The following is a 24,969-nucleotide window of genomic DNA, read 5'->3' on the forward strand; positions in this document are numbered from 1 at the left end:
TGAAGCCAGTGTGATGCTACAAGTGTCCATCATATTAGTTTGTTGTGAGGGGTGGAAATGAGTTGTACACCTAGTTCTAACTTACTCAGAAAATAAAGCAAAGCTTCTCTATCAGCATAAGCTGTCAGAGAGGTGTAGATCAAAGCTGAGCCCGGCCCTAAAAGAAGAAAGACAAAAGATCCCAATCAAAGCTGTCATCTGAGGATGTTACATCCTGTGACTTTCTGCCCAAAAAGAGGAAGAGACAGAACAGAAAGAAAATTATGTAAATGCTAATGGTCCTCATCCATTCAAATCTGAAGATCTGTCTTCATTGATTAAAAGTCCTTTAAAGTCTTACACTAGGAATCTGCCCAAGGGAAGGGAGCAGGTTGCCCAGAGAGCAGCTTAGTATATCAGAGATCCTTAATTTTACTGCTCTTCCCTGTTTATGCAAATCTTAAAAAAAACATGTTCAAGTGGAGTAGAAGTGGCACCAGTACAGGCCTGCAGAAGAGCACAGAGCAGCTCCAAAAGCGTGTAGTTCAAAGGCATGCTGGACAGATGAAAGCTACTGAAATGGATACAATTGCAACATGTTAACAGGGGAGAAAAAAAGTGAGTAAACAAGATTAGCTCAGTAGGATAAGGATATGTGATTGGATTGTCATCTAGTGTATCAGCGTGAAACGGTTTCCTGGAAATACCACATCAAAGCTAAAAACAATCCAGAACACAATGCAACATCTACTAGCAATTGGACCTGTTTCAGCAGTAAGACTTCAAGGACAAAAAGAGGACTTCTGATCAGAGTGTCAGAAAGATGTGGATGTTTGGAGACTGCTGACTTTCCGATTTCTGCAGAGAGAAATGCAAACCCGCTGAAACATATGGACCCTTGATTTGGTCTTCTACAAATATGTATTCAGCTGCTTGGCTTCCTTGAGGGTGCTTGTCTCTGGCAAATGAATACCAGAAGAATGGAAATTCACACTGACGTTTCATTACTGCTGTATTTGTTGCTTTTAAAAAGTCCAGAAGCAAAAAGCAAACTGTAGCCTCTGCTTTCAGAAGTGACTTGGTGTTTTTGTTATTGTAGTACCCATTTTGGGCTATGCCTTTAAAAGCGTTCATTTTTTTCCAGAAGTTGGGTTACTGAATATACTATGAAAATCCAGCCTCTAAAATTTTTCACCTTTGCACCCAGAAGTGTGATCACCTTAAATCAGCAGTAGCCACACCTGAAGACTTGAAATGTGGTGAACATTTATGTCCTTATTCTTCTCTTCTACCTTGTGTTCTCACTCCATCTATTTCAGAAACTAATATGGACTCCATCAAGGTCACCTAGGATCTTTGTGTTTTCAGTCCTTCCCTTTTATCCATCTTCCAGAGAAGGGAAAGGAGACATAGGTCAAGTAATAGCAGTCACAATGCGCAACACCCCATAATGTCTGGTGCAGTTGGACTGGAGCTGATGACTGGTCTAATGGAGCTGTCACCTTGCCCGTGTTCCCAGTGCAATACTAGTGTGTGCTCTGAGCCACACACCCCTGCCACGCACATTTAATTTGAGAGCTCGTGGGTGCATAGAAGTAAAAGTCAAGTGATGGCTTGAAGACAGACTTCAAGGTTCCTGTCTGAGTCACTCTGGAAGTCTATGGGAGAGCATATTTTTCCCAGATTCCTTTCCCACTCAACCTGTTTTTCCCCAAACCTTTCCCACTTCTGTTTAGAGGCTGCTTTTGTCCTAAGGATGTGCTGCTGCCCCTTGCTGTCATGACCACAGAATGATGAAGAGACTGGGAATATGTAACCAGTCTTTTTTGCATGAAAGACAACAGGAATAAAACTAATTACAACTGAATTATTAAAGCCTAGTTATCACTAGCTTTGCAGGCAGTCCACTGAGACTCTCTGAACGTGTGCATTTGTATGTAAGGGTTTGAATGCTGTGCCTGGGCGTAATAGATAGGAGGATTCTATTTTTATTTAGTGGTGGATTTTATGAGAACAAAGAACTGAGTTCTTCCACCTCTCTTGGCCATGGGAGGGGATCATCTCACCTAATCTAACCATGGGAAGGGTGAATGTCTTAAAGCAGCTTCACAGGATGACTTGGCCCCCTTCAGGGTGTGGTTTCATGCTCACATTTAAGCAGTCTGGGTCCCCATTGCCACCCTTGTATGAAGATCTCACTGCAGATAAATCTTCTTTTGTTTCGTTAGGTTTTAAGTTTATTAGCTGGTTCAGTTTCCCAATATGTATGGCTGCTCAGTCCCCAGCCAGCACAAAAGCAGGTGTGAGAAGCAGCAGCAGGGGCAGGGAACCAGAGAGCCTTTTCAGCACCTGCACAGACTTCCATCAAAGCTGGCTGTGAGCCTGCACTCTGTAGCGGATGGAGTGAATCATCCGGTCACAGTGCCTCTCATCATCTATCAACTAGAGAAGGCATCTACACAAGTAGCTTACACAAGATCCCTAACTTTAAGGTTGCTCAATTGGGCTAAGATAAATTCTCCCACCTATTTAGGTGTATTTTCATGCAAGCAGACATCCAGGGGGCATCAGAGTCTTTGAATGGATGGAAATGCTTCAATCTTCATTTCCTCCAGGCATGGTAAATATTTGAGAGTTAGTGTTGGTAAGTCACTCAGGCACTGAAAAGTCTAGAAGGAAATCAGTCAGTTTCTTGCTAAAGGTCACTTTGAACAGGATCTGATGAGTAAGTCATGTCATGTAAATGCAAATACATGTTTCTGATGTGGTGGATAAAGCAAAATACAGAAAAGCTATTTTAAGTACATGCCATGCTGTGTTTGAACTGCATGAGATAGGATCCTGTAGTAAAAAAATAGCGTGCAATGAAGTGGGTCTTGGTCAGCATGCATATGCTGAGCAGTGAAAATAGGTTTAGATGTGTAATGCGTAACAGATTTGTCAGTTCTTTGACAATTTTGATCCATGCTTTGTACATGGTTGACATATGTTTGACATTTATGTGTCTGTGTATGTATGTGTGTGTGTGTGTCATAAAGTACTTTGCTGTTGAGTTAAAGAAGCAAACCAACCTTCACTGAGAAACAAGGCAGAACAACACATGCCAAGACTTTTTTCCCCAGACCAGTACCTCCAAATAGCATTTATGACAATTTCCTCTTAAAGTTGGTGGGTCCATTGTACAGATAGACGGATATGCACACAGTTTACTGTCTTTGAGAAGGCAATGTGTAGGCACTGAGTACCTGGAATGATGCTGGGCTTGTATGCCCACACCAGTAAAATAGTTAAAAAAATACTGGTATAAAGTGTGTTGTGAACAATGGAGAAATAATACATGTTATTTTTTTTCTTTTTCAAGGTGTTCATCTTTACTACGTCGGTGGGGAAGTTTATGCTGAATGTGTCAGCGATAGCAGTATTTTTGTGCAAAGCCGCAACTGTAACTATCAGCATGGTTTCCACCCAGCCACTGTCTGCAAGATCCCCAGTGGCTGCAGCCTCAAGATCTTCAACAACCAGCTTTTCGCCCAGCTGCTTGCCCAGTCAGTCAATCATGGTTTTGAAGTGGTGTATGAGCTGACCAAGATGTGTACTATTCGAATGAGCTTTGTTAAAGTAAGCATTCTTTGTTTTCTCTTGCATTTCTAAAAAGGCAAATCCCATCACTCACTAGCTTTGGTGCAAAACTAGACCCTATCAAATCCTTCCCAAGTGGGGATTTAGACACCCAACATGCAAATAGCAATTCAGACTGCCTGTTTCCCAGTATTGCCTTAAACTTCTAGGTGCTTAAAATCAATAGCTTTTGTGGTCAATGTGGAAATTTCTTAGATTGCAAAAATCAGGTATTCCATAGGCTTTTTGTGGAAAATAAGCAGAGACTGAATGGTGATGTTCCCCCATTGATTGCATAAAGAGGTCAACTTAGGGGGGCTTAGCAACATGTAAATGTTGTAGCACATATCTTAGGCAGTTGTGATCTCTCCTATTGTTACCGGTTTGCAATAGAGCTTGGTAGAGCCATAGACCTGAAAGAATGTCCTTATGTTTCTAGACTAATTTACAGTCTCATCATTACTATAGACTGGTATATATGTTATCAGTCAAGAAACACTAGGTCCTCCTTCATCCCCCACTGAGCTAGCTGGGGAATTGTTGTTTGCCACCTGTCTGATCCCTGGCAAAGGATCATCTTGATTTCTGATGACATTCACTCTGGTCAGCCACACTACCAAAAGGGCTTCTTGCAAGCAGAATACAAACCCCAAAAGAACATCTGACCTTCCTTCCCCCTGTTATTTGGAAGAGACAGGAGGCCACCAAAGCCATTACTGTTTCCACGTCTTTCATATCTGAGCTTTGCAGTCCAACTGCTGTGTGTGCAACGTATCAGTCTTTGTGGGAGTTTCTTAAATCTTCTGAATGACCTTCTCACCAGAATGAGATCTCTTGATTCCTTTTAGCACTTAGGATTTACTTAGGTGCCTGTTGTAGCATCTAAACCCCAGAGAATGGTGAGTATTTCAAGACTGTTTACAGATGCACTAGAATGACTTCCTGTGGTGCTGCTGGGGAGAGCGGGCATCAGTGTTCAGCCTGCAAACTAGAGAAGTTGCACCATTAGAAGCAAGTTGGTCCTGCTAGGTACCAGAAGAAGTGGCTTGAGTATGTCCCTTTGACTTGCAGATTTGGTTCTATACAAATGACTGAATCAAGCTGATTGAATTCACATGTAAGATACTACAAAACTGCTTGAGGCTCGAGCCCAGTTCCCCTGTATTCTGCAAAGCAGATGAGTTGATTCCCACACAGGTTTCTGGTTTTGACTTTCCAGCCATCCTTGGGGACCCATCTCCTTAACTCCCTGAGAGCATTAAGAGTGCCCTGTAACTTTTCCCAAGAGTCCAAGCCAAAATCTCCCTGCCCGTGACCATGCTGTTGCTTTTTCCTTGGGAAGGAACTGACAACTTATTCACACGCAAGCATTAGGGGAAAAAAAAGAAAGCAGGAAACCCAACAAACAGCATTTTTTTAATGGAAGACATGAACGGGCATGTTGTTTGTAAAGGCAGTTACGCAATATTTTCATTATCTCAGCAACTCAGGGGCAGTCTCTTTGATGTGTTATCTGCCTCCGTACCCAGCATGGCAGCAGAAACGTGGTGTTGATGCACTAAATAGCGCTGCTGCCATATTATCACCTTGCTTTGTTGAAACAATAGCAGCCACTATAGTGCCTCAGGCACCAGAAGACCAGTGCAAGGAGTTTTTTTGAACCCTTTCCCATGACCTTTGGAAAATGGCTATGCAAATCTCATTTAGGTTCTTCCTCCCTGGTCTGTACAAACCCTTTCCTGTACTCAGTCTTCTCAAATTATTTCTCTCCCAAGGTGTGAGCCTCGGTGTGTTTAGCCTGGGGACAAGAATGCCCCTGGGTGTTGGGTATGCAGTGCACAGAGGAGCATGTTGTCTGTCAGAGCCACATACCAAGAGCCTCCAGGTGCAGGGCAGTCCTTTGGCTTCTCCCCTGATTCGTGACCAGATGCTGCTGGTCACCTACAGCCCATCGGGCAGGCAGATGCAAAGGGCTGGAGACCCAGCCTCACCAGTGCTTGAGCTACCCACTGGGAGGCAGGGATGGGTAGGGACCAAGACATGAGAAACTTGCCAGGACTGCATCATCTTCTGGAGGCAGGACATGGGACAGAGGGAGTTGAAGGTCCTGTCCCCTCTGATACCCTTTGTGTGCCCACAGAGCACCTGGGAGGACCTTAAGCCTCTGGCAAATGTGAGTGTGTCATAAGCGAGAGCAGACAGCAGTTTCCATCCTCTGAGCGCTGCTGATACCAAAGCAGGATGGCTATTGTCCCCTCTCCACAGAGGGGGCAGCTGAAGCACAGTGGAGAGATGGAGAGTTTCTCGAAGGCACGGTCTGAACCCAGCACCCATCCTCCCACATTCCCCCAGGTCTTGGGGCTACAGGGACGACCCAGCAGACTTGGCCATGCTCCCCAGCACGAGGCAGCTCAGCGCTCTGGGATGTGGCTGGAGCCTGGGCTGGAGAGAGCTGTTGCCCAGAGGAGGTGGGAAGGCCTGGCAGGAGCAGCAGGACCCCTCGGCTGATTTCTGGTCTCCCCGTGGTGGTGTCAGTACCCTCTTCCCACTCTGCAAACCACCACCACAGCTTTGCAAGTTGTTCTCATTTCATTCCCTCGTTAAGAGAGCTCCATCTCCGAGTACATTTCAGCCCCGGGGACGAAGGAGGCAGCCTGCGGCCCGGGAGTGATGTACGGGAGGCACAGGAGGTCCGACCCCCTGGCATTTCCCCTGGCAGGAGCTCCAGCCGGCAGCCTGAGAGGTTGGGGAAGGCGGCTGTGAGTGCGTGGGAGTTGCCAGCAGAGGGAGATGGCCAGCCACGCGCTGCCAGACTCCTCCAAACCGGGCAGGTTGTGCTTGCAGCGTGCAATTCCTATTCCTCCGCATTTTCCGTCCTGCCAGTCAGGAGAAGTGCACCGACTCCTCTGGCGCTTGCCGTGTATCCTCGCTGCAGCTGAGTACTTAGGACTTCACAAGCTCAGAAACCTGACTGCACTGGTTGGAAGAGCGGCATTTTGTGTGAATGCTTCCAGAAGACAAATCAGAGGTGCCTGTGAACACAGGCCCTTTCTAGCCTGATAAATGCTCTGGAGGTCAGAAAAATGCTGCCTGATTAAAAGTACTCTCTGGGCTTTGGTGGGTCCATATCTTACTCTTCTGCTTTCTTCCCCCTTTTCTTCACTAAGTAGAAATGGATTTTATCCAGACCACTTCTTAGGGCATCTAGTTTTGATGTTGATAGTAGTTTTGCAGCTGATCGTCTGGAGAAACAGGTTCTAGAGGTCTCAGTTGTCTGAGTTTTTCAGCGCTCTACGATTTAGGCATCAATCTTACTATACCTCCATGTCCTTTTTTCATGACAAGAATATCAACCTGCCTGACTTGCATAATGATAGGTAAGGCTCAGATTCTCTGATCAGCGGCCTCATCCTGCAGCAGGACTGCATTTTGCACGTTGCCCTATGGAAATCCAGACTCAGTTCTGGCAGTGAGACAGCCGGTTAGCTGTGAGACTTTGGGCTGTGACTTAGATGTCTTGCATTGCTGTGAAATCAGGCTGCCTGCTTGACAAGCAGACGCTGTGCCCGCCTGAGGTGCAGGGACTTCTGGTTCTCTTTTCTCCCTGCCAGCAGCTCATCCCCGTCTTCCATCAGATGCTCTATAGCCCTTATCTCCCCACAAGAGCTGGAGAAATTACTGCAGGACTTCCCGCAGCAGACAGCCGGGAACTGTGGGAAAAAAGGACATGTTTGAGGACAGAAAAAGTGTGGAGAATGTCTATACATAGGTTAAGGTAAAGGGGACATGAGGAACCTTGCTGGAGGTTTCCAGAGGTTCAGATAAATAGCACTTGTAGAGTCTTAGACTTGTAGGATGCATCTCTACCAATAAACGAAGCAGTGCCCAGGATCATTCCCAGTTCCTGTTAAAATGTTATGACAGGCGTGGCCTGCTTTTCGTCTGTGCCAGACAGCAGTCTGGCAGACTTTCCTGGGCACGTCTCCGGGGTGCGAATGGCAGGGACCATTCCCCATGGGCTATTTGCAGGCAGCCAAGCTTGGAAACAGGCCTTTCCATGCCACTTGGTCTCAACACCTGGAAGTGTGACCAAGCATTTTTTATTTAATAGTATAGAGTCCCTGATCACTGTGATAACAATGACTTTAAAAAGGAGCAATGTTTCTAGAGAAAATTATCCCTAGGACATAGCATTAAATCTTGGGCACTCGAGTGATGGACTACCTGTAGTTGTGTTAGACTGTCAGCGCTGGAGTTGTGATTTAATGTTTGTGTTTTTTAAAAAAAAACAACCTCACTTTTTGGTCCTTTGATACTTTTATAGGGCTGGGGAGCAGAGTACCATCGCCAGGATGTTACAAGCACGCCCTGCTGGATTGAGATCCATCTGCATGGACCGTTGCAATGGCTGGATAAGGTGCTGACACAGATGGGCTCACCTCATAACCCCATCTCCTCAGTCTCTTAAGAATCATCTCTATAGAATTCCCTTAGGATGGATGCTATTGCAGGCAGTGGCTTATAGGATTTCCAGTGAACAGAAGCTTCTATATGTAGATGTATGTAGATGTAAATATATCTATACATAGTCTACTCTCCTTTTTTTTTTTCATGCTATGTTTTGTGGTTTCTAGTTACTCTGATGCCAGTACAATAAGTTTAGAAATTCAGGTATAGCATATCTGTTCTCTAGTACAAAATAAGCCAAATTCCTGCAAAAGTGTCAAACATTTCCTGTGAGCATCTTCATTCCCCAGCCAAGCCAGTAAACGGTGCGACTTCTCAGCACTTTCATGTGGATTCAGAAACCTGGCTGTAGCTGTTCCTAGTAGGTGAAATTCACCCCTCTGCAGGCAACCAAAGTCAGATCTCTGCACCATTTATATCTATCTTACATCCTAATTTCAGGTCTAAAAGAGGACCTTAAGTGGTGCACAGAACTTATGCATAGAGATGACTTTTATCCAGTGAACTGAAGGACTAAACTGCAATTCCAGTCTGTCTCCCTACTGCAAAGCATGGTGGGACAACAGATCCTCCGAGGAGCTGAGGCACCCCTGTCTCCCCTGGGATTTGGCAGGAGGAGAGAGCCCTCAGGACGTGTTCAGCACTGGAACCTTATCAGAGCATTCTGGACACATCTGAGTAGTCTGATACTGTTAACCCAGTAGCGTACGGTACTGCTGCACTGAAAAGCAACAAGCTCCTAAGAGAAAAAAAAAAAAAAGGAAATTTGAAATATATGCCTATAAGTTTGAAAACTAATTAACTTCCAGTGCTTTTTTGCAAAGTACATACATACTTGCATATGTATCCGGCATGTAAACTGAATCCTATCCATTATACAGTATTGATGTAGTTTGTTTTAAAGTTAGGACTGTCTGTAGTTAGACTACTGTGCTGATATCAAGGGTACGTCTAAACGGGACTTGAACTGTGATTCAGAAAAGGGAAATGAAGTGTGCATTGACGAACCAAATAATTACTTTATCATTCATTTTGGGATAGTCTCTGTACTGGGAACAGGAAGCCCCACGCTGACAAGATGCAAGGAGAAGGAGGTGGGAGTCAGCCACATCCGTCCCCTGTGCTGAGCCAGTCCTCAGGATCCGACTGCAACGCTGGGGTTTGACAGCGAGGGCTTCCCTGCCAGTCACCTCGTACACCCCCAGGGATGGTTTCTCATCTTAGATACAGGCTTCATCATTTGCAGTGCTTTTGCCTCGCCTGCAGAGGATGGTGAGGCAGTGTAAGCCATGAACAAGTGAAGAGTGAATCTACGTGCAGAACCTTTATTAAAAGCTCCTTGTCTGTGGTCCTTCTGTAAGCAGGGAAACCTATTGCCCGTACTGACATCCACAGAGCCAGCCTTACAAAATGCTGTTCACTTGGTAACCTTTTCTGAGGAGGCAGGTGAAACATTACATTTTGATGGTCCCCATTACCTTGCTGAAAGGGTAGAGGATTATTTCTTTCCAGGCATAACAGTCCACTGAAAATTGTTTTGCTTTAAGGGTCAGAAAGAAGGATAACTTCTCCAATCTCATTCCTCCTTAGAACACATCAGAAGTATCCTGAGAAAAAACATAAATGTTTTACAGAATGTTTTTTTTCTCACAAAATATCTGGTGCTACACATCTTACTGCATAATTAGAAGAGAATGCCTGAAATCTTCAGCTACATCATGTATGCAAATCAAGTAACATTCACTGGAAAGACTTTCCATGTGTTTTAGATGCTATGTAATACCTGTTATGGGGTGGTAATTATGAACAGAGCAGAAGAATCAGTAAACTAGCAGGGTTACTTTTTTTGAATGCATCTTCAGCTGCCTGCAGAATTTGTAGGGCACAGAAGGATAAATTATTGTTTGAGCAGGAATAGCAAGTTGTATAGGAAATTTGTAAATGCGAAGAACCCTATTCTGTCACCATTTGACGTCAGTAGTGTCACTGTAGGACAGAAAAAGCTTTACAGTCTCCTGCAGCAATGAAATCCAGTAATAACGTTACACAGAAATTCCAGGCATGCCACTTAGTGTTTAGCAGACTTGAGAGACATCAGTTTGGAAAAATGCATTATCCTCAGCTCCCTCTGTCATCAGCATCACTGTACCGAGGTACTGCTAACACAGTTTTTAGCACGTTTATTGCACCTTTTCTCCAGTAATTTCTCTGTGCTTTTCATGTTGCTCATCCCTTTGCCTTCTTAGCAGCTAAGGACAGAGAAAATCACCTCCCCCATCCAGGATCTAGCTCTGTCCTTTATCCTAGATTTTTCCTTGCCTTTTTGGCTGAATCCTCCTTCCCTCCTAATATTGAGAGAAGCCTAGGGGTTGCTTTTAGACATTCCCAACATTGCCATCTTCCTCACAGAGGGCAAAGGGGGATGTTTTGAGATGCGTCTGCTCTTGGGCGCTCCAGAACCCAGTTTCCTGCTGATGCTGTAGAGGAAAATTGGATGGCCAGTGAGGAGAAGCGGGTTCTTCTGGGGCATCATTTGTTTCATCATATGGCAGGTATTTCAAGTAGGTGAAATAAGCTGCACTCTGAGCGTGCTTATGTCTTTCCAATGAGTATAAGGGGAACTCAGGGTCAGCAGCACAAATGTGGACTGCTATGTTGGACGTATCCAAAAGAAGGTGAGGTGGGCCCTAGGGAAGATGTGGTGGCTTTCCCAGCCTACTAATGATGCTAGCTCAGTAAGTGTCCGTGTTGTTTAAGTGGAAGTTGGTAAATTCGGAGCAGTTTTTCCTTTCCTGTACGTCTACTTTTACAGTAATCCTCATACAAATAGGGTTTGGCTTCAATGCAGTCCACATGTGCATCTCATTAAAGGTAGTCACTTTAATATTCCCTTACTAGTAAGTAAAGAGGCATTTCTGGAGGATGATTCTTCTGACCTGTTTAAAAAGTCAGCATTAGGATGAGATGAATTTCAGCAAATGTAACTATTTGCTGAAAGTTTGATCAAAGGGCCTGATTCTGGGCAATCAAAGCCAACAGCCATCTCAAAAGTTGTTAACATTTGGGATGGCTGGTATCTCCGTGTGAACTCCTGCCTGTTTTGATGGCCAGTAAGGCTCTAGTGGCTTAGTCCACTGTATGAGATGCTGTGCAAACACACAGCAGCTGACAGGTCCTTCCCAGGAGAAGAAGAGAGCTCACATCAGTGAGGGAGAAGTGGTAACAGTGGACGAGTCAAACAAGTAAATAGGAAGATGATCCCTGCTCAGATGCAGTGATAAAAAGTAAGGTAAATAAACCATTCATTTCCCTTTCTTTTTGAAGAAAGTCTCACTTACAGGCTTCTCTGCCTGTGATTTGAGATCAATTAAAAATTCAGGTTTCTCATAATTTATAGCTGTGTAACTTTGTATCTCACTCTAATGTCTCCCTATTTTGGAAGGAGATATTTTCTGCTTAAAGGTCTTCATGAACCTATCAACCTGTAGTCAATTTAAAGCCTTTAAATGCACTCATTAATACTGAGTCTTTGGAGATAGGCTTCCTGAGAGATTTAAAACCACTTACAGCGAGACTACTTAGTTGAAGGCAGATTTTTTTAAAATGTTTTTTTGAGCCATCAACAATTTAGACCCTCTTGAAAGTTTCTGTGGAGAAGTACAGCGCATCAGCAGGCAGCGATGGGAGTTTGATCAGGCAGTGGCATAAAGCAAATTCATCATGGTACGTAGACCACTTGTTTTCCTGTTAAGCCGCCGAGAGAAGGCAGCTGCTTAATTGCTGCGAGTTCTTCAACAGCACCATTATTAATGTGTCATTTGCATCCAGAGGTGAGGGAAGGAAATCTGGCACGTGAGTGCCTGGAGCCATTCAGTGGCACTGGTGCTCCAGTGGCTCGGTCCCATAACAGCTGCTGAGGTGCGGTACAGCAATGGCTGTAGCTTTCAGAAGTGCAGCATATGCTTTGCCTCCCCATCAGAGGCTACGCTAAGAACATCTTTACTCCTCACAGTTCATGTTTTGCTGTGCTCAGTCTGAAGGATAACGTATCAGCAACACGAAGGGGAACTGTGGCCCCCAAGTAACATCAGATGGAGTCAAGCAAATTCCTTCCGTGTCTCCAGCAGGTACTGTGTCAAGACTTTCACCCCCGAGCAGCCTTCTCCGAGTGGTCCCTGCCTTGAGCAGGGCATCAGACTCAATGCCCTGCAGAGATCCCTTCCAATTTATGTTATTCTGTGGGTGTGTGCAGAGATTCAATGATAACTGGTCGCCACAGGCAGGAGCTCTCTGTTAGTAGAGACAGTTTCAGGGTGAAGCATGTTTATCCTCAGCTATTTCTGCATGAGTTCAGTGCAGGAGAGTTACGAGGTATTAATGTTTCCTCAGCATAAAATCAACACTGCAAATGTCTCTCACTGTAAACATCATCTCCACCTCACAACTCTCAAAATAGAGAAAATCAGGCATTTGCGATTATAACTTTACCTAATCTGCCCTTGTTCTTCCTGGTTTACAACACCTTCACCTATAACATCTGTGAATCAGAAAGTCTCACCAGCGACTGAGGAGTTGCACAAACAGCTGGATTTACAGAGGCAGCTTGGGCAGAGACTGTTTGCTTCTTGGCTGGATGGAAATGATTTATAAAGAAGCTTGATCAAATTTAGTAACTTTGAAGTGGTCTCAAGTGTATGGCCAGTTTTTTTGACTCTTTAGAGACTTCTCTGGTGCAGCTGTAGTGTTCAGGAATACTTGAGCACTACATGGTGCTCAGCACAGGAGAGAAACATAACATCCTCTGCACTATTCACCTCCCCCCCCAGCTCCCCATAACCTAACTTGGTAACACCAAAAACAATAAAGAAAGATCAATGATTCATAGGGTAGACTAATTAAATACCATTTTTTCAACCTTGAGAAATGCTGCCCAGCGTATAGATTTATATAATGAGAAGTGTACCAAATGTAACGTGCTCTCCAAGCCAAAGGGGAGAGCGCCTTGCTCTGCAGAAGCCTGGAGAGCAGGCTGTTACTTGAACAGCTGAACCCAAGCGTTTCTGGGTGAGTGGAAACCCTGCTGATGGGGCTGAGAACATTTTTATAGAGGACTTACAGCTCATGGTTGGTTTCAGTAGCCAGAGATGCACTTGAGAGGATGAAGGGACTGGGGAGGAGGGAGCGTATGACCGGATCTGCTCAGTGGTCATTGCTGGAGGTACCAAGGCAGTATGCGCTTGGGCAGCCATTGTACTCACTACAGCTTTTTACATTCACATCTAAACTAATCATCAGGACCTGTTTTAGGAGCAGCTTGGAGTACCACTTCATCTGGTGCTTCCTATACACACAGCCTGGCCAAGTCTGCCAGCCTCCTTAAGCCATTAGATATGTTGGGGCAAATGATGTCCCATGGGAGCCAAGGAGTAGGCTCTGGTTGCACCTGGGAACTGCACTTGCAAGATTACTGTCTGCCTCGCTGCAGGACTAATGAGGAGTTCAGCTTTGGGGCAACCATTCAAGGACACTATGAGCATATCCAGTGTGTGCTGCTCAAAGAAAACTGCAGCCTGAACAGAAACTGGACGACTGAAAGACACGGATTATATAGAGCGTCTGCCTGGGAACTGCAATGAAGCAACTCACCTCATGCATAGGTGGGAAATCGCAGTGCCCAACGGAAGATGGAATCAGCAGGAGCCTCTGCAGGGATTCTTGACTGTGAAATCATATTTATAACAGGAACCAAGAATGACCAAGTGTGTGTTTCCCAGAGTGACTAAGAGGTCAGGTCACCATCAAAAAAGAGCCTGATAGAGTTGGTCCCATCTTGCAGCAAGGAGAGAGATTATACGAGACTTTAAAAGCTTCTCAACCTGAGGCTTCATTGCAGTCACTGAGACAGGGCTTCTTCGTAATGGCAGCTCTGGGATACCTTTCTGCAAGGTGCAGAAAGCCTGAGTGGGCATTTAGTCTTTGTTCAGCAGAGATACCACTTTGTGTCTCTAGTGCAGACAGACACTTCTGCATGTTGAGTACCAGCACAAAACACAGCCTTTGGTTTGTACTGATCATCTACTTGTAGGAAGCTCCCGAGTGGCCAGGAGCCGCTAGGATCCTGTTACCTTTTCACCCCAGGGCTTTCCAAACAGCTTGCCCGGGCGTGCCTTACATTATATCGCCACATTGATGCTGCACTTCCCTGCTGGGGAGGTGAGGCGTGTAAGTCCTATCGAGAGGACACCTGCACTTGAACCTGGGCCATGCTTGCAAACTTGGTGCCTGTACGGATAATAATTTGCCGGCCATGTCTCTTATGCAAGGTAGACATATCCACTATGTCCTCCAGAGTCAGCTACTCTTCCATTATAGCCAGTGTGAACATTTCCAGCTAATTGTGAACAGTTTTTACATCTTCAGTCATAGTGTTTTTATTATCCATGGATGCTGCTATTTTATATTCCATGTTAGTATTTGAATAATACTGCATATGAATAGCATAGAAAGAAACAGACCGACCAGTTAATAATTTTAAATACAGACCTCATCAGCAAAGAAAAGCTAGAAAACACTTGGTAAAGTCTGACCCCTTGCACTTTCACAGTAGTGAGCACATCATGTTTCAAAGTGGTTTTTTGATGGTGAAGTGTGTGTTACATCTTATTAATTCAGTTATGTCCATGAGATGCTTTGCAAACGAGAGCAAGGGAACAAACACACTGATTAGCAGAGATAATGCACATTCAGATCAATTTTCTTCACTTAAGAAATTGAGTTTTTAATTATTTATACTAAGTACAAATTAAATGTACCACAGCATACTTTCTGCAGATAATTCAGTGTTCGCAATTTAATCCCTCATTTCAGTATCGCCTCTGTGATATAAATTGGGCTGAGAAGTGAGACAAGAAGAAACAGGCCTTTTAGTGTGGATCAATGAAGCCATAAGGTTGCAAAGTTCTATGCAGTCAAGGGGCCAAACTGGTGGATTTGCAGAAGGTGTGGGTTTTCTGTGTTAAGTGCAAGCTATCAGTCTTGTGCAGAAAAGAACCACGACTCATGCATGAGGATTCAATAGTGTCACTTCTGCCTATGAACAATCCTGCCCTCTCTTTTCCATGAGAATCCAGGGAAAACGTCTGCATCATGCAGACGAAAGTATTATTCACGGTTAGCAACGTTCTGTAAAACAGCATAGATTGCCATATAAAGAACGCTACATGGACTCTTGCCTCCTGAGAATGAAAAAAAATCTCAGACAAACTTAGTTTCAAGAGCCTGAGAGATCAGGGCAGCTCAGAGTCCTCTGATCAGCCCCCAAGTACTCTGTCCCATACCCTGTCCTATCAAGAAAGAATTAACAACTGCTAATCAAGTGGACATTTTCACAAGTATTCCTCCTGCTGCATTTGATTTGAGGCATTCTGAAGTCAACACATTTAGTCTGATGTTTGAACAATACACTTTTTAAACACACTCAATTTTCTTTGGCTGGAAATATTCTATTGTAAAAGGGATTATTCACGTCTTGTGTTTTACTGTTAATAAAGATATTTCTGATTTAAGAGCTCTTTCCCTTGTTGTCTCCTATTTTTCTCTCTGAAAGAGATTAGCCTCGGAAAGCTGTAGGTCCCAGCCTGATCACCAGCAATTTTAGGAACCAGCAATTTTAGAAAGCATTTATTCATACAAGTCAGTTTTAGGCAAGAGGAATCGGTGACTTCACTGAGTAATGGGATGAAGCAATGCTTCCAGCAATATGGGATGCTAGATGCTATGAAATGGATTGAGAATTAACACGGCATAAAATCTGCATGTTATAAAGTGTATGCATCCCTCAGTGTCCTGGGGCAGATTTGAGATGGTTCAGCTTACTTTTGAAGGAGGCAGCCCTGACGCAACAGGCAGTTAACAGGCAGTGATGCTGCTTCACAACAGGAACCCTACCTGTGGACCAGACTGACGTTAGTGGGAAGACAGATTTGAGCTGTGCAGGTCTCAAACTGCTCAAGGAAAACCAGTAAGAATGTACTGTTACAGAAGTCAGGTTTTAATCTTCCTAAAAATCGTGATTTTTGTTCTGCAGTAACAAAAGCAAGGGAGTAGAAGACACAATGGTCCTGGGGCCACACCGATACTGCCGGGTTCACAGTGCCCGAACAGGACAGCACTGTTACCAGCCCATTTCCCAATGTCCACACCAGCCTGTCAGGCACCCACACCACAGACCATCACAAATACAGGGCAGCTGAGCTGCACTGTGCGGAACATCTCTGTGCACATCTTAAGCGAGTTGCATTTGTTCTGATTTAACCAACTCCTTCAGCGCTGTCTTCAACACTCCCCATGCCTCTTTTCTGCTGTGTGCGTTGGTTTTTAAAAAAGTTTAATTGGATCAGTTCACCTAAATACTTTCGAAAGCAGACCATTTAAAACAAAAGCAAATATTTTATTCTACAAATTCAGCCCATTACATTTTCACGTATATTCTGACACACTGAAAAGAGTAATGTGGTTTTACTTAAAGCTAAAATAACTTTTTATAACAAGAACCTTGGGACACAAAAGTTTAACACCACTTAGAGTTAGCCATGTTAGCACAGAAAAAAAATAAAGCCATACAAATTTACTAGAACAAAAAGAACAAGCTTTGGTTTTGGTTTTTTACAGAAAAACAGATTTTACTCAAACACTTACTGGTCCAGAACTGCTGATACAAAGTTTTTCAATTTATTTTTTAAAGAACAACTTGTACACTGCTAAATACAATAAATCCCTACTGAACAAGTTCTATACATACACAAAGCACAGCCTGTAAAAATTCCTAAGACTAACAAATACTCCTGAAGAGATTATTCAGCGGATCAAACTGCTGCAGCAGCAAAGTAGTACTTTATTATAAGCACCTCCACCACTCAGATAACCTCTATTCAGAAACATGGTTTAATACAAAACTGTTTTAAAAACAAAAATACAGGATTCAACACTTACATAAGACAGTGTTTGGATTCTTAACCCAATCAATTGCAAGTTCCATCAGAATTGGCTGAAAACCTGAGAAGTCCAGCACCAGAGCCGATTAGATATCAGTTGTCTTAATAGAATTTTAACTATACTATTTTTAGAAGAAAAAGACTACATAAAGGAAAAAAAATGTACCATTACATTTTAGTTTTTGGTTACATTTACTATTATGAGTTAAAAACTTTAATTTAGTCACTTAAAAATGAGTGATATTCTCATCTGTAATTAAGTTATATTTCATGTCTAAGAGGTTGGTCCTTACAAAAAACTCCATAAAACAAGGTCCAACTCTCAGTTGTATATGTTCCACCTAATTCTTCTCTAAAGCATTTTGCCAGTTCTCTCTTTTGGAACTTTTAAACACAAATTATTTGACATGCTTTGCACAGACAACGAAGCATTTCAAGCCTACTCAACTTGTAGTTAATGAATATATAGCAGGAGGATCACCTGATTTGCACTTTTCTGAGCCACTGGATCGACTTCTTGATGACATGTTGTCTTTAGCCTTTAGTGCAAGGTTCGACTGGACATAAGTTTCTCATATCCCTGAGCAATTGCGGTTAGGTCATGCCACTGGACTGGCTCAAATTCAGGACTTTATTTCACAACTTCCATAGAAAGTAACTGGCTTCCTTCAATGATTGTCATCAAAGAGTGACTTGTTTAATAGTAAATCCCTATATAGAAAAATGTTAATTTAGTGGAAGACTTTGGTAGGAAAAGGGTGTACAGCTAAACATTACTAGTAAATTTCTATTAAAAAATTAAACATTAAAATGAAGCTTTAAAAAGAATCAAAAAATAGACTCCTCCAGATTTGCTCACAAGTTTGCGGACACTCAAGCAGCTCAAAACCTCAAAGTGCAAACAAGAAACAAGTAAAATATGTAACAGCAGCAACTTTAGTTTTCCTTTAAACATTAAGATTCCTTGTATTTATATAAAATATACATTCTCTTCCTCCTTCTGCACCAGACTCATCAGCAGGTCATCAATCTGTTTTGATTACCCAGGTGCTCCTTGAAACTGTTGCTGTCTTTGTTCCAAAGCCTGCTGACTTAACAGTTGCTGCTGTTTCTGTAGAAACTGCACTACTTCTGGACTTCTGAGCAGGGACTGCAAGAAAGAGAACGTGGACTTTAAAGAACTCACATCTATTAAACAGCTACCATAAACATAGTCCCATACAAGCTACTGTGAAGGAAATTAACTGTCTCTCAGTCCAAACCAGTACACCCATATAAATGAGAGTTGAATTAAATGCTGAAGAATGACAAAATGCGCTCAAAAAAAAACATCTAAAAACTGTTTCAGGACATCAGCAGGTAACCAGAAGCAGCATTAATGCACATGCCGAAAGCAGATTCAGAATGCAAAGAATATACAATATCACAAAAACCAAAGATAGCAAAAAGAGGTAATCTCACTGACACATTGAAAACAAACACTTTTCAATTGTGTTTCAGCTTTGAGTCAATTTCTGCAGATAGCTCAAAAATACTACAACAAATAAATAAAATAAAATACTATAATTCTACAGCAAAGCTCAGGTGCCTGTCAGAGTTCAAGTGTCCGGACCACGCTCTTAGTCATAAGGTTTAGTTTTAGGTAGTCCTGTGAGGAAGAGGGAGTTGGGCTCAATGATTCTTATGGATGCCTTCCAACTTGAGATACTCTACGATTCTATCTTCACTGAGTGTTCAATAATTTCCCAACATTTCAAAACAGCAGTCCAGCCATGAGGAATGAGCCAAAAGACAGAAATATCTACAACTATTTGCATCTGGCTCCTGGCCTGAACAGTTGCAGTCTGTGATCCAACTCTGGTTGTTCACTCTCATTCCTGCATGGTGGCAGCACAAGTGTTCATAAAGTCAAATGGTAAATCAGATTGGGAATGGATCCTTCCAAAAATTAACACAGGAAAAAGGTTATTTTGCAGTTGAATTAATTCCCTAGACTGCTTGCTCATTGTGCATGGTCACTTCACTGATGCAACCAAAGACATACTGCATGCAATTCTGTAATCCAGATTTACATTCAAAAGGACCAGCAACTTCCAGGGCAGGGTCTAGAACTTCATGCTATTGGGGCAATTCAGCAGAGATTATAATTGAAAACAACCATTCTGCATAGAACTCACACCTACAGCAGCACTGAACAGGTAAGATAAGTAAATCAGCCACTGAAAGCAGTTACTAATAACAAATAGGCTCAGTGAGCAGATGCACAGTCAACTTTTCCTTACCATACATGAGCCTTATCAAGTCACTTCACTGCACAGGGTAGTTCTGCAGTATGTAGTTCTTTATCTGCTGCTGGTTTATGACATTAAGATGCTTCAGGCTCTCCACCGACAACTTGCTGCTTCTGAGCCCCTCACCTCAGCTTTCTACATCTTTATCCAGTGCAAGCTGCACATCCAGGCACACACGGGCCACCACAAAAGCCTCTCCTCACAGAGATTTAACCACACACAAGAAACTTACGAGCAAGCACAAGGGACTTGGCACTTCCAAGTGATAAACCTGCAGGCAGCTACCAGTAACATGCAGTAACTTCCATGTGCAGGAACTTGAGGTATGGAACAGCCTTGGATATACGGGCTGAGAGGGATCTTTCTGGGTCACGATGTAACCCTCAGGCCTTGTGTTGTGTAGGCATGCACAAAACAAACAGAAATTCTAGAAGAAATAACGCTGACTGAAACAGCGTTGGAGGAAGAGAGAGAAAAAAGAACCAGATCAAGGAGAATATGAATCTCACTTCACTGGAAAACTGCAAGGAAACCTCAATTCTTGAGGAACCTTAACATAACTCTGTGCAAAAGCTCTCAACATCTATTTAAAGAGCTTCTGGTTGCTATATTTCTAGAAAAAAAATCTTTCATTAATAACATACTTTAAAATTTAATTAAAAGCCACATGAATAGAAACAGCCAGGAAAGGGGACAACAATTCAGTAAGCGGGGCTTGAAGAACAACAGAGAATGTGAAAAAAACTCCATAGTTCATTACTTTTTTCTTGTAAAACTGAAGAGCTACAGACACTCTTCGGAGTTTTACACATAATCATTACATAGGTGCTATTATTAAGAATTCAAGAAAATAAATCTATATAACAGTATACCTAAAACTGATACAATGTTTCTTTAAAGACTTCATATTTCCAAACAAGGACTACAGCACTTTAATGAGGCTTGTTAAATTGCTTTGCATAGCTAACAGAGAACAGGCAATCACATTAGCTTCTGGAGAAAGGAGACTGTAAAAACCAGTAACATTGAAAGTTGTAATGAAGCCGCCCAAGGAACAGTATGTACAGAATTATTTCCCTTCCTTGTGCTTAGTTCTTTAAATATACTTGCAGGAGCAACAAAAGTGTTTCAAAACTGACAACACATGCCATTCATGTAGTCTACAAATATTACAAGTCATACTGTTTGCTTTATCAACAAATATACAGGCAATTTCAAGTGTGATATGATAGGTCTACAACTTTTACAACACACTACAGTAATTAAAGCTTACATCAGACCTAAAGTCCATGCATTGTTCTATCTAAAGCTTTAGAGAAAAGTTGGTTTAACAAGTTAAAAACATCTCAGTTACAGTATAAGCATTATTTACCCTAAAGAAATAACCACGTCTATTTAGTACTACAAAAATACTCAACTCCAGTTAACATGGCAGTGATCAATCATTTCAGTCATTAGTATTTTTCATGCTGAGACACACATCTGCACTGCAGCATAACTCAAATTTGAAAATCTGCACATGTAGCACATGATCATTAAAATGATTTTCATGCTTCACAAAGGTTGACAGTTAAACATTGTTACACTGCGTTCCTTTACTTGAGCTCAAACCCTCTAAGAAAACAAAACTTACCAGCCTCTTTTTATTCAATACTTGTTCTAAAAGAGTAGGTCTTGCTGGGCGATCTCCAATGGATCCTGTTCTCTGTTTTGTAACAGAAACTGAACCTTCAACACTATCCTGCACATTGAAGAAAATTAAAAAAAAAAAAATAGAGAAGTGAGACTATAAACCCTGATATAATAATATATTTACTTTTCACCACAGGAAAATCCCAAAAGTGAAGAATGGTTGCCTCATTAATCTGCAGAGGAAAATAACAGCACCAGAACGGAAACATCTCCGTTCAAGAATGGACCTCTTCTTTCCACATTATTTTCACTATTTCATCAGTCACAAGCGAAGCAATGCAGCTGAGTTAGTCTTCTAAATTGTAAAACTGACCAAGTTATAATGGCTAGTTAACAGCTTGCATTTGTTTGATTGCATTTCTTAAAAATGAAGTCATTCACAAAAGCTCAACCTCCAACTTGTGGAAGTGAATGATATTTAACATTTGCAATTGAGTAGGAATGACAATAATATCTTTAATAGCAAAACAAAACATACTTCAGAATACGATTATGAATGTATCAAAACCACAGGAGACACAATAAGATCTACATGGTTTTTTCTTTGTAAATTTATTCTGTTCCTTGCACAATCAGCAGTCATAGAAATTAGACTGTAGAGCCACATTGTTTAGAAGACAATTGGCTACAGAGAAAATATTAATGGTTTGGAAAACTTTAATCAAGGTTGAACCCTATGTGTATTAAATTCACAACTTACTGACACTTCCATTTATCTGAAAGGGTTCAAGCAAAAACAATGCCACCAGAGTATCCCAGTATCTTTCACTTCAATCCTGTCCACAGAAGTGAAAAATGAAACTTCTATTAGGAATCTAACTCTGATTCCACAAGATGACAGTATCTTGTGGGGCCTTGACAGACACCACTGCAAAAAAGCACATTCAGTTTAGCACTAAATATCTTGCTTTCTCCTGCAAGTTCAGGCCTTAATTTCATAACATTCAAAGCAACCTTGCTTGCAGAAACTGTGAGAAGCAAGCCTGCTCTCTTCCAACGTGCAATAATCACTACTTCACATTACAGATCAAAAAGTCTTAACCCATCACTGCATGAAATGCAGCAATTGTACACTTCTCACATACTCTCCCCTTTTCTGAGCTAGCACAAGCATTTGTGTAGACACATCATGAATTGAGTACAATGAATTACTAGGAAAGGGACAGAGAAGAGGGGAAATCCTGCCAGTATAAAAATCTAGAATTCACCCACATCTTGAATACTGTATGCATTTTCTGTTCTCTCATCTAAAAGAGAAGTAGCTACTAGAACTACAGAAGGTTCACAGAATGGTAACAAGGATGATAAAAATACACAATTTTTCACTTGGAAACAAGCACGCTACACCTTTTCACTACAGGAAGGAAACAACTGAAGAGGCAAGCCTACCAAGTGTCACAAACCCAACAAGAATTAGTTGTTCACTGTATCTTCTAATGTAAATGCTAACTGGCAAATTAAGTTAACAGCAGGCAGGTGCAAAAACAAGAAGGATGCTGAGTTTACAAAGGTTCAACAGAAATCTGAAAAAGTACACAGAACGCACAGCACAGTGTTACAAAATACACCAGAAAACCCACCCCTGTCTCAGCAAGTCCTCCGAGTTGAAAGAGAAAGAAGCTGGGAGAACTTTCCCCAGCAGCATCATGTACACTTGCCTTTTTTTTTTTTTTTTTTTTTTTTACACACCTGCTTCATGGCACCTTTTACAGCTAGACACAAAAAAAAAAAAGATTCTTTGCTGTGACACCCAGTATGGTTGCTGTTATGTTTATACGAAGAAAAACAGAAAAAGGAAAGTTTTTGATGGTTAGTTTGGAGTTAGATCAGCTCCCAGTCACACAACTCCCAAGACAGCTGTGCTGACAAAAAAGGATTGCTTTTAGGAGGACCACCAAGTAACACTTTTTTCTTCTGGCAACCACTATTTTATACTTGTCTCCAAGCACAAACTAGCCTGCACCTTCAAAAGTAAAATGATTTTCCTTCTTCTAGCTCATCTAAATACAAGATCTTAAAAGCTAATTCGGTACAAGCAACCATCAGAAACTGTTATCCTGGCTGAGTCACAAACTGTAGGGAAAAAAACTATCTAAAAAGTTGAACATTAGCATCAGTTCTCCCACTGATATTTCCCCATCTAAACAACATACATAAGTTCAGAAAAGTAAGTATGACCTATTAGTGGTCTAAATATTTAACTGCCATTCAATATAATAAAATCAACAAGTATCTTGAAAAACCTACACAACTGATTTTTATATACAATATAAACTGATATCCAATGGCCTTTGTTACTTTAAAACACCGCATTTCAGCACCAGCTGGGCAAGACGATCAACATCTGTCTTACATCTATGCTTTCATCTTTTCTCCTGTGAAATAAACACACACTACACAGCAAAGCATCTTTTAGCAATTTTTTTTTTCCTGGAATCTTCTTGTAAGCTGCTATAATTTATATCAGAGAAGAGAAAAAGAAACGGGGTTTGCTCTGGCACCAGAGAAAGAGTGAGCTCTAGGACTGTACTAGATTTCTTGCCCTTCCTCTGGGCAGAAAGGTCCCACTCCTCTGACAGAAACCATTTCCCACAGGGAGCCCCTACTCCGAGGGGACTACACGGCTGCCGGGCTGCCCACCGACCTCCCCACCCGACAGGGCCCCAGCTGAGGCCCGCACCACCACCACCCTCCCCGCGGTGCCTCACCTCAGCCCGCGGGCCGCCCCCCGCGGCGGCCGCCCCGCCGCCTCCCAGGGCCTGGTCGCTCTTCTTGCGCTTGTACTTGTCCTTGTAAATCTTGTTGCGGTGGCGCTTGCACATCCAGGGCTTGCGCTGCTTCACCACCTGCGTGGTGGTCTCGCTGCAGCCCTGGTAGGTGCAGCTCTTGCAGCCGCCGCCCGCCGCCGCTTCGCCGCTCGAAGTCGCCGCCGCTGCCGCCGTCGCCGCCTCCTCCTCCTCTAGCTCCTCCGGACTGGCCGTGCTCTCGCCGCCCACAGCCTCGGCCTCCTCCCCCACCTCGGCCTCGCCGTCGCCGGAGCCCCCCAGCTCGTAGAATAACATGAGGCCGCCGCTACCGGGGGGCGGCAGCGACGGGTCAGCGCTCGGGAGCGGCAGCACCCCCCCCGCCGCCCCAACCTCCTCGCCGCCGCACGGCTGCATCACGAGCAGCGCCAGCTGCGGCGGCGAGGAGGAGGCGGAGGAGGAGGCGGAGGAAGAGGGAGCGGCGGCGGGGCTGGCCCGCAGGGCGCCGGTAACCAAACCCGCCGCGCGCTCCCCGGCACCTCAGCCCGCGGCCGTCCCGCCGCACCCACAGCGCGCAGACGCCGCCCCGCCGCGCTCTATCGCGCATGCGCCCGCGGGCCGCGCACGCGCCCTGGGGGCCGGCCGAACGAAAGGCCGTGCGCGCCATCTTGCCGGTCGCAAGAGAGAGTGAGCGCGCATGCGCGGTTTGAGCGTGCCCAGGTGCGAGGCGCGGGAGGCGGGGTCACGTGCCCGGCGGTGCTGAGGGGAGGGGGAAGGGCCCGGGGTTCCTTGATGGCGGCCTGGCCTGCCGGGCAGGTCTCTGGGACTTTGCTTTGAGACTGTGCCAGCTCCACTAGCGTGACGCCCCCACGTCTTCCCAAGTGTGATGAACCACCTTGTGGCCATGTCGTGGTTTGGCTCTGTCAGCCCGTTCAGCCCCTGGCTTGCTGCAGTCCCATGATGGCTGTCTGGACCAAACTGTCCAGCCACTGATCTTCGCAAGTGCCTTCCCTGGGCTGTGCATGTGTCCTCGCTCCCCAGCCACTGCCAGCTGGAGAGCAGGGACCCAGGGGTGCAGTTTTGCTTCCTCTCCCACTTAGCCTTTTTATGGCTTCCAGCCTGCTATTGCTCTTGTAGCTTTCAGCTCGCTGTTCCTTGCCCTTTTGTCATTTAGGTATCGATTCT

The 24,969-nt window shown here is 43.6% G+C and overlaps 2 protein-coding genes across 4 annotated transcripts in view; one reads left to right on the forward strand and one right to left on the reverse strand.

The window, feature by feature from the left end:
• The window catches only part of SMAD9 (SMAD family member 9), a 43,604-nt gene extending 27,975 nt beyond the window's left edge, over positions 1-15,629 (forward strand). For 2 of the 3 annotated variants that reach the window (XM_054808574.1, XM_054808593.1), the window contains exons 6-7: positions 3,341-3,597; positions 7,922-15,629. In XM_054808574.1, coding sequence (XP_054664549.1) covers positions 3,341-3,597; positions 7,922-8,065 — 401 coding nt within the window. In that variant the 3' untranslated portion in view covers positions 8,066-15,629. The remainder of the gene's footprint in view (positions 1-3,340; positions 3,598-7,921) is intronic. The other variant, XM_054808584.1, reaches the window with a different exon arrangement.
• An 863-nt stretch (positions 15,630-16,492) lies between these two features.
• On the reverse strand, positions 16,493-24,372 carry RFXAP (regulatory factor X associated protein). The gene is made up of 3 exons (XM_054809054.1): positions 23,749-24,372; positions 20,982-21,089; positions 16,493-18,207 (listed from the first exon to the last, which is right to left on the reverse strand). The coding sequence occupies exons 1-3, from the start codon at positions 24,199-24,201 to the stop codon at positions 18,097-18,099; spliced, it is 672 nt and encodes a 223-aa protein (XP_054665029.1). The 5' UTR covers positions 24,202-24,372; the 3' UTR covers positions 16,493-18,096.
• Between the last annotated feature and the right edge of the window lie 597 nt (positions 24,373-24,969).

The sequence above is a fragment of the Grus americana genome, chromosome 1, assembly GCF_028858705.1.
Source record: "Grus americana isolate bGruAme1 chromosome 1, bGruAme1.mat, whole genome shotgun sequence".
NCBI classification, from domain to species: domain Eukaryota; kingdom Metazoa; phylum Chordata; class Aves; order Gruiformes; family Gruidae; genus Grus; species Grus americana.